General features: G+C 39.3%; 1 protein-coding gene across 1 annotated transcript in view; it reads left to right on the top strand.

Annotated features, from left to right (window-relative positions):
• Positions 1-1,866: 1,866 nt before the first annotated feature.
• The window catches only part of LOC139708395 (catenin delta-2-like), a 41,184-nt gene continuing 32,433 nt past the window's right edge, over positions 1,867-10,617 (top strand). The window contains exons 1-2 of the mRNA XM_071620348.1: positions 1,867-2,059; positions 8,450-8,596. Coding sequence (XP_071476449.1) covers positions 1,945-2,059; positions 8,450-8,596 — 262 coding nt within the window. The 5' untranslated portion in view covers positions 1,867-1,944. The remainder of the gene's footprint in view (positions 2,060-8,449; positions 8,597-10,617) is intronic.

Genomic DNA, 10,617 nt, shown 5'->3' with positions numbered 1-10,617 from the left:
TATCACTTGTGACTCTGATAATTCAAAATGGCCGTCAGTGAAAGACGATGTACCGTTTGCACACGCTGCATACATTGTATAATCTTCATTTTTGGTATTTAAAGTCGTGAATCGTGTTTGTCAATATCGATAGAATAGAACTGAAGTCTAATTAATGAAGATTGTCTTTACTGAGTCTGAGGTGACCAAAGTAATGTCAAGCATCAAAACTCAATGTGATCACCATGTTTGCCTTGTGTTCGCTTTGCTTTTGTGCACCACCCTGGTACAGCCCTGTCACTTTTTTACAGCCACTGGGCTGTGTATAGTTTAGTGTCACCAATGTTATCTAGGCTCAGCAAATTGATTTGTAGTGCTGAGAGGGATGTTGCAGGGGGCGTCAATGACATGTAAAGTTGGGGATTGGGTGGTGAGGATTAAAAGAGTTCACTCTGATGATGGTATCGGTATAATTTCTCGCAAAGGACTATGGGAGCCACTCTAACTATGGTAGCCCCCAGCACTCGAACTACCAGGATTACCCGCCCTCCGACGACGGCCGAGGCTACGGCTACACGGAGAACCCGCCCAGAGATGACTACCGTGACATCAACCCCAAAGAGATAGAGAGGGAGGATCCTTATGGCAGCAGAGATAGGTGAGTAACTATAACCTAACTTTAGTACTCAAAGGCCCGAATTCACGAAGGTGGTGAATCTTTGCCCATGGTTTAAACCATGGACAAAGAACATAGTTTTGTATGGGGTGCCAAGTACTGCATGGCCTATTTCGTTTCGAAATCAGTCGTTTTGTCGACAGAATTTTCATTTTGTTATGAAATGGTCATTTCATAACGAAATACATATATATGCGATACATGGTGCCCCATACAAATTGTGGTCTTTGTCCGTGGTTTAAACCTTGGACAGAGATTGCACAACCTTCGTGACTTCGGGCCAAAAAATGCCATTTTGACACTGGTTGCAATGTAGTATCGAAAGCAAAACACAAAATAGAACATTCAACTAGGTAATTGAAGTATTTTATTCTCATAAAATCTATGAAAAGTGGGGATGGCATGTGAGAAAAGGAAACAATCTGAAGTTATAAAAGTGGAACCTGATAACAGTACAATCAAGTTTCCTTGATGATGATGATTGTGATAAAGATGATGATGGTGGTGAAGATTATGAGGATAATTATGATGATGGTGGTGATGGTGATGATGAGAAAGGGAACAAAGATACACCGGTAGATGCGCTGAAGTAAAGATTAGGGTAAGGATAAAGAAAGTTAAAGTAAAAAGGTGATAATGGCCAAAATAACGCTAGAGAGGATTTTAATTGTGATTGTGGTGATGATTATTAGAAAAAAAAAAGCAAAGGGTGTTTGTTTTTTGTTTCTTTGTTTGGGGGGGGGGGGGGGGGGGAGGGTATTCTAAAGGGGGAGGGGAATTTCTCCCCCAGCCTCTTTAACCCTAATCAGGCTGGGCTATTTTGGCTATGCTGAAACCAGAGGGGGGCAAATTTCATCTCAAATGTTGTGCGAGACTTGAACAAAGAAAGTCAAAAAGCCTTGTGATGAGGCCTGGCGTCACAGAATTATAGCGTGAAACATCGAGGGGGCGGATTTTGGTTCTCCCCCGGCCATTTTATGGTTAAACTTAAAATGCTTGTAATTAATGAAACTGATAATGAATGTTGCAATCGGAATTCCCTTGAATGCTTTTGGAGTGCTACCACCCCTCAGGCATCATCTTGCTCGTTTGTCTGCAGACCTCGGTCCTCTCTATTATACAAGACAGTAAATGTAGTGATCATCGTTGTTCCTCCATCAAACAATTTCTACCTTCTCCCCGTCTCCTACCGACCTGCCCCACCCAGATACGACGGCCCGGCAGCGGTGGAAGACTCCTACCGATCGCCCTCCCCGATCGCACCGAACCCCTACGGCAGCATCTCCAAGATGGAGGACCCGTACCAGGCCTCGCCCGGCTACAAGGAGTTTGCCCCCAAGCAGGAGAACCCCTACCAGTCATCGGCTGGCTACAGGGACTACTCACCCACCCCGCCCCCGGCAGGTACATAAATGGCATCGGAAGGAGAAAATGGAAGTTTGTAGTGAAGAGGATGCAGAGTGCTAGGGTAGTTTGTTGCTGACTTGTGGAGTGCTCTGGTTAAAGGACAAGTTCACCCAAATATTAGCGTGGAATGAGTGAATACAGCAATAGTAGTAGAGCACATCAGTAAAGAGTTTGAGGAAAATCAGACAACCTGTTCAAAGGTTATCAACTTTTAAAGTGTCAGTGATGCCAATTCAACATACTATTCATATTTCCAGCAAATACGAAAGAGCACTTGACTTTCCACTTTGAGAAAGCAGAGGAACCAACACATTACCTCAAACATGTGTCAGTAAGAAGTCAAAGGAATTGTCAAAGAATCCACTAAGATAACTGATATTTCTCCTCAAAACAACATGTGCTATTCACATGTTGCTGTGGTCCTGCGATGAAGATTTATATATATGTTTTTTTGCTAACATTCATGTTTCGACAAATGTCGCTTCCATGATACTGTTCTGGATATATGCTCAAATGTCAAGGACCTGTTGCTGTATAAACTACATTGTGTTTCCTCTATACTGCTGTCGTGAAGCACAATTTCCTTGGCGTATTAACTTCCTCCCAAATGGTAGTCCCCTCATTATTTTAAAAGGACCAAAACAAACAGAGCAGTCAATGAACTGTCTTGAGGTATCAACTGAGCTGCTTTGAACTGATCTGTAGTCGATGTAGAGTATCCCTTCTTTATTCAGAGAGTTCCTATAGGAGACATTATTCTTTTCCATAGAAAATATATTTTTCTGCATGCAAAACTTTTTGTAGATAGTGCTGTCTGTAAACCCAATGCATGGCATGTGCTTCACCTCATAAACTGTCTGTAGCTGTAGTTCCCCAGTAGAATGAGATCCTTCTGTGCATGCTCAAAAGGTAAACTCCACTAACTGCGCAAGGTTGCAGCTGTGATGAAATAAAACAAAAACAAACTAAAAAACAAAACAAAACAAATGGAAGGAAAGACAGTGAACAGTGACTGTACTGTATCCTTACACTGAAATTGCAGAAATGAAGATGAAATGTTGAATTCTGAAGTTTTACCTATTCTCACAAGGGAGAAGTACATGTGTATCTGCCACAATCACATACAGCTGCATAGAAATACATGGTATTAATATGCAAATTAATTACTCAAGATCTTGATGTCATCACTTTGCATCTCTTCGGCAGACTTATCAACAACAACAAAATCATTACAAATAAAACATCACCATTGCTGAAATTGATGCAACTCTAGAATGATTTGGTGCATAAGGTTTACTTACAGTTTTATCCTGTTGGTTGAGGACGGTTTGATTTTGCTGCAACAATCATTTGCCATAGACCCTTGCCCGAGTATACTCAGGACTCGTCCTCAATGGGTTAATATTCATGTGAGAAAAGCAAAATTTTATCAAAGTTGAATGGAAATATGTGTATGTGTAAAATGCAGAGTGGAGTTTCCCCTAGATCCTAAAGCTACCTCAAACCTTTCCTGTGCATGACCCCTCCCATTGCCTTTATCCCAGTCATTTCCCCCATTCAAGCTCCCCACCAATCAGGTGTGGACGACTATGGCAACCCTTGGGATGACTATCCCTTGACCTCTGACCTCGACCCGGAGCCTGCCCCCGCGGAGGAGGTGGGGCAGGCCCCGCCAGCCACCCCGGGCGTGAATCCGCGTGACAACTATGACCATCCGCGTCCCACGTCGTCCAGCGCCGGCCAAAGTATGCCGAAACGAGGCTGCCGTGTGTTTTATTCACAGTTTGATGTGAATCTCAACCCACACTACATGTGACCTTTAACCTTCAATTTTCTCCCTCTATTTCTGTTGCGGTGACCTTTGACCTACACCACATCAAGGAATATAATCAAGACATCTGGTCCTGTCTTTGTTTTTGTTGTTCTCATGAATACATTTATCACTCTGACACATTTTCAGGCAACAGTTTCGTGTCCAATTCACCTGTCCCTCTCACTGTTCGCTATTATCATAATGGTTCGCTAACCATAATGTCTTATAAATAGGTGTCTAATACTTCTTTTTTCCTTGTTCTTTTTTGAGTGTGCTACTTTTTTTTTTTTTGGTTTAAGCACTTTGAAAAACTGCAGTGGAATTAATACACCCTTTTGAGCTGTGTGTACCCTACTTTCAATCTCACATATGTGACCCTGCACCTCAAAACAAACAAAAAGTCGCCAGACATGAATTTTTAGTTAAGACCTTATTCTGAAAGAGCAGACTTTAAGCTTTGAAATGATGTATAACTCAAATCAAATGGACTCTCCTAACCTATCTAAATATTGGCAAGAAAGCACAAACTAAGGAAAAGTGAGAACTGAGAAAAGAGGCTCTGAAGTACAGTGTCTATTCAAGCGCTTAATCTTTACCAAACCGTGCTGGCTGTGCGATGAATGGGACAAAAAACAGGAAGTAAACCACCAGAGTAACAACAATGAAGAGATAATTAGATTAAACTGAAATTAAGCATGCGTCATTAACGCATTCTGTCCATAATTAATGCCAACTTTCAAAGCAGTAGCACTATCCTTTCAAAAGTTATTACAGTTGAAAGTGAAGAGTGTGGACAAGGTTTTTCAGAAATGAAAAAGGGATTCTAAAGACACACCTAATCACCCTATTCTACCAGTAGAATGTTCGAGATAAACTGCTAAAAAAATACACTTTCCTGCTCGTTTTATGATACCAAATTTTAGCATAATGTAAAAGAAGACCCGCTCTTTCAGAAAATATGAAAAAGTCAAGTTCAGCTAGGTTGACCCATTTCACTTATTTTCATTCCTCACGCAAATTCAGTGTGTGCGACTTTGTGTTCGTTTTGAGGTGCACGGTCACATATAATCTCACACATGCACATACCCCCTCTACTTTGTCTCAGAGTCACTCGAGTCTTATACCAAATTCACAGAGATTGTTGCAATCAAATCCATGTTTTAGAATAGGCTTTGGACTATTACAAACAAGCATGAAATAGGCACTAATAGAACTTGTCCCTTTCACATGCATGTATCAGCATGCATTCATTTTGGGTTATCCCTTTTCATGGACAGTATGTTATGCACATTAATGCCATCAAAATTTACCTAATCCATGGATTAGATTTAAACCAGACATTTGTACCTTTGTGAATTGTAATCAGGAAGTCTCCAATGTCACTGTACAATACATACAAAATGTTTGTCATGATTTCTATCAAAGGGGCATCTGTTCTTTCTGTCTTTGAAATGAAATGATACTGTATGAAAATGTGATGTCATAGCCAGTCATAGCAATTCATTGCCATTGAAACTGGTTCTAAACAACCTCACCTGGCCCAAATATCATATTTTGTGAACACATTGTTGCCAGCCATGATGGCTTCTTTTTCCAACCCAAACAGCTACTGTACCAAAAGACTGTGACTTGATCACCATGGTACTCTTTCTCACTCTTCGGCAAAATTTGATAATCAACTGATAATTTTATTTATTTATTTTTTTTTAATATAATTGCTTTGGATATAAACAAATTTTATTGTCCAAGAATGGAAATTCATTTTGCCCAATTGATCGTGGGCCCGGCAGCCACTGAGCAGCGCCAGATCGACGTTGCTCTAACCTTTTCAACTGTTGAACGGCAAACAAGGTAGCAGCAACTCCCATCTTTTAACGTCTTTTGGTATGACGCGGCCGGGGTTTGAACCCACGACCTCCCGATTGTGAGGGCAGCCGCTCTACTCACTGAGCCAACACATCGGTAATGGCCAACTCTTCTAAAGCTCTCAGTGTATGTGTACCTAGAAAAGATAGCCTACATATGGCACTGTGAGAAACAGAAAATGAGCAAGATACATACATCATGATACGTTACATCATTCATACTATCATAAATCATATGAATGTACAAAAGAAGATAAAACAAGCATGATTATGATAAAGTATATTGTGTACTGTTCAAATAAAACTAGGAAGATAATACAATAAATACTGTCAGTGTAAATAGATGTACATCCTTGTGGTCTAATTTTATTCCTCAAAGAGTTAATGGAAAATGGTTGCTGTCTGGAGTGTGCAGAATCTGCCTTGCCTTCAAAATGAAGCTCACAAGTATAAAAACCAGATGCCTATTGACATTTGAAATTTCCATTGACTTTACTGAGGACATATACTAGGTTGCCATCAACTATAACATAGTTGATGTCTTGAGACATAATAAGAGGTCACAATTTCTGTCCTACTTTCTCTTCTTGTTTTTAACACACCCTAACTTTCATTTTTGCAGTTAGTCTGTCACTTGACTGTCTACAATGTATTTCTGGCTTTCATCAAATTATCATCTTTCACACAGAGATGGATCACTTAACTTTGCAGTGTGAAATGATGCATTAGTAAAACTTTACGGGCAGAACCAACGTGCCACGAACTTGAAAATCAATGATTTAACAGCAGTATACATGAGGCAATGTGTTTGATGGAGTATGTAGTACAAAGGTAAGATTATTAAGAGATGTTTGTAACAATTGTCCTATTCCCAGTAGCCTGATATCACTGATTGATTGTCGATATGTTGACACAGCTTCTTGCATAATTTGAGGAGTCTGAACCACTTGACATACCTTAAACTGTAAATACAAGTATGTGTTAAAGTGCTTTCCATCATATCTATTGATGTCAAATACTTCATAGTCTTCATGTTGCCAAGCATTTATATTGTTAGTGGCAGCATGTAGTTTCTCTTTTGTGCAGTCGAAACTTGATAATGCTCTTAGTTTTACAATTTTCAGCTCGCCGCATCTAAGATTCCGAGATAACATGCCATCATCTCTGTTGTCGTGGAACAACTACAAGTACCTGCCGTTATCTGTTTGATATAAATGTTGATGTATCTTTCTGCTAGTACAGAAGTGATTATCATGCCGTGTGTCTCTAGTCAGCAAAATTTTGCTATTTACAGCTGTAGTACTTTACTGCTATGATATTAAAGTGTGGGGGGGGGGGGGGTTTCTGTGCCTTGGTTATCTCAACTGATGTGGTTTCTTGCAGCTTTGATTGGTACAGCTATTGTGCTCTTCATGCTGTGAGGTTTTCCCCAATTTGCTCAGTGGAAGTAAATATGTCGTGTTCCAAAGTCTAATGTATGAATGCTATTTGTCCCACTGCTTTTAAATAGTGATACTTGTGTGCAAGTGTATTGAAGTCCTGATGGGACTGTGTGTTTACCATTAATAATATTTACACACACAATGCATTTTCTATCAATGACATTTTCAGTGTTATTTGCCGATATGACAAGTTTGGAGGGATACCACATAGATGCGTAGAATTAGGGATGTGGCTATGGCAGCAATGGTCCAAAAAATTTGTCAAACTGATTCAGGGGCACTCGGTGCAATTCAATTATTCTCAACACAAACATTTCCTTGTATCGTATTAAAGTTCGAAGATACACTTTTGGCATTCTTCATAACACTGCCACTGTCCAATGTGCAAATCAGGCAATGCAGGTCCCAATTGTTAGAGAGATTATGGAATATTCAGTGACTGACAGCCACTACCTGTATCTGACCATGCATGCATCTGTGCTGATCGGCGAGGAAAGCAAGTCATTGGATGTACGGTTGTGGAGATAAGTAAACATTGCCCCGGTATGAGAGTCAATATTCAGTTTTGGAGGTGGGCCATCCTCGTCTTGAGGTTCAAAGTTTGAGTGTGTCATCAAGGCGTTATTTTCAGGGTTCAAAGTACAAGCTGAAGGGACTGGATTAAAGACTAGGAGGAATTGGTATATGAGTCAACATTTCTGGGAAATGACTGCCGATCATCTCCAACTGTTGTTAGAGGGGAATATGGCGAAGTATGGCTTTAAGAAGCCAAACCATGATATAATGGTTTATTGGCAAATTTTGACAGGGCACTCTGCGTCGATGTGGCTCATTTCTTGGAAGAGATACAACACAGGCTTGCAGACTATGAGAAAGCGCTTACTGGATTGAGGCTGCTCATTTCCATGCATACACACTGATGTTGGCTCAAAATCACCCTTACATCCATTTGCACTGCCGCTAAAAAAAAGATGAACTTAACTGTAGTTTGGCCTGACTAGTTAAGATGTAAAGCAACTTTCATACAAAACTTGAGGCGTATTCGCGTCAAAACATTTGAGTGTATGATGTAATTTGACAAGCAGTGATATATTTTAAATCCTTATTTCATCCATCTTGCCATACTACTCATTCAGTGTATGCAAAGGACATCGCGGCATAGTAAACCACACTTTCTGATAGCTATCAAATCAGTGCAGTTTAGCCAGGCAATTGGAACATGCTAAAGTTTGCTCCACACTTGTCTTTCTCCTATGTGTATGTTCAGAAGAAGATCCATACGCCGCATCTCGACAACCGTACGACGAGTACCACCCAGAGGCCAGGGGTCGTGACCCGGAAGTGGAAGAGAGGTCATCGGTGGGGACACTGGAGAGAACAAGAAACTTTGACCCTTTTATTCCCACCGAGAAAGGTAAGCAAAGTTTGTGTCATCTCTAGCTTTAATATAGTGAGGTCCACCAAGGGGATGAATCTACTGTAAAGAGAATAAATTTGTCAGTTATGACCATGAAGCATGGTGAAGGGAAATAGACAATATGTCTTCTTTTGTCTGTAGAGGGTTTTTTTTTTTGTGGTATCCTCAAGAAGGGTGAATTTCGATGTTTTGTGAAGATTTTTATTTTTTTTCTATTGATGCAAACATTTATCCCCTGTATGTTGGTTTGATCTGACAAATCGCTTTTCAGGGAGGCTGTCAGAACTAATATTCTTTTTCAAAATAAAATAAAAGAAACAACATCAAAAAAGAAATAAACAAAACAAAAGAAAACAAATCATAAAAGCTGTGATACATGTATATTATGTCTTGCTTCCAAGTTCTGAAAAAGCAAAAACAGAGTGAAAAATGGCGAACCTCAGTGCAGGCTGCATAAACCTGAACACGTGCATAGGGAAAGTCATATGTTGGCTGATGTCTGTGCTTATGAGTGGTCATCTTTCAGTGTGATAAAGGTTTCAGTCATCAGCCCGTTGTTCTTTTTCAAAATCAAGTTTTTGAAGGTCCCAGTCAAGCTTTTATCATGCAAGTTAGCACATGCTTTGGTTTCCATGTTGATTATTGTGGTCTTTAATAGACTAGCTCTTTTTTTCCCAAGATGTATTTTTTTTCTTTTTAAATGCAAGATAATTCTGTTCAAACAATTGCAATGATACCTCTGAATTGTGCATTTAAATTTTATGTACACATTAAGGCTAGAAAGACAGAGAGAGAGAGAGAAAGTGTGTGTGTTTGTGTGTGTGTGATGTTGAAAGATAATTACATAATGGTAATATTAGTAGAGGACTGACAACCACTTCATTAGCCTTGCTCCAAACATTTCTTGTTTTGGTATCCATTTTTGTGATTGCTTCTCCATCACCAGAGACTTATGTGTCAGCTGCGGAGGAGTTGGAGAGTCGATTATCACACCTAGAGTTTATAGAACCAAATGAGAAAGGTACTGGTAGGCAGGGATGATAATCTTTTAGGAAGGGGATTTGTGAGTTTGTCATGTTCAGTGTTGACATCCTTGTGTCACCCGCTCTTGAAATGTGTGGTAGCCTTTCGTTGCAAACATTCACAGTATTTTCAAAAATTAGAATAAAAATGGAAAAAAGCCAAAACAAATATATTCAAAAATACTTCAGAGAGAGTGATAGAAAAATGACAGAAGATAACTAGTACAAATTTTCAAGACAAAAAGAAAGGAAAAGAAAAGAGAATACAATTATTCACAATATGTCACATGTTTTGCATGTGTTTAGGATAGTATTCAAAAGAAGCATTTTAATCTTGAACTAAGTGGAAAGTCAGACACTTTGAATAATAGAGATATGAGAAATGTGTGAGTTACAGGATTGTTCTGTAACTCAATATTTTTCTGGAGCAGGAAGGCTTTGAAATTCATATTTCATTTTTTTTTTAATCGAAAAAAGTGAGGACAATTGTCTGCTGTCAGTTAATAGATTGTGAAAAATTGTGAAACCTTGTAATGAAGAGCTATTGCTATTGGCGACACAAATTCCCATACTAGTCAACATTCCACGTAGTAGAAACAGCAATCTATCTACTCATTCCACCCAAGATCACTGCTAGCAAATTACGCTATTCTTTTCATCAGCTAGAAAGTTGTGCAGTATAAAGTAAGTGAAATCATGAAACGTTGCTGCAGGGGATCAGTTCTCTTGTGTTCTCATTATCTCTTGTGTTTTCTGACAAAGTTATCATTATTAATGTTGCCGCAGTCGAGTTCATAATCAGTCCTCTGTCTGTCTTAACATTGTCACTGTGTTTTTGTCTGAAGATAACCAAACAACATCATTACATGTGGATTCTTTTGTTGTGGAATATGAGTGTGTATTCATAAAGAGAAAACATTCTGCTATCTTTTAAAACACAAAAAGAAATAAAATAAAAATCATGCGCAATAAAACAAACAATAAAACAAAGTAACA

This window comes from Diadema antillarum, unplaced genomic scaffold (assembly GCF_040938485.1).
Source record: "Diadema antillarum isolate AM-2024a unplaced genomic scaffold, OU_Dant_1.0 seq00001332_RagTag, whole genome shotgun sequence".
Classification (NCBI taxonomy): domain Eukaryota; kingdom Metazoa; phylum Echinodermata; class Echinoidea; order Diadematoida; family Diadematidae; genus Diadema; species Diadema antillarum.
Note: the sequence above shows the minus strand (reverse complement) of the source record. Positions and strands in the feature narration are given on the sequence as shown.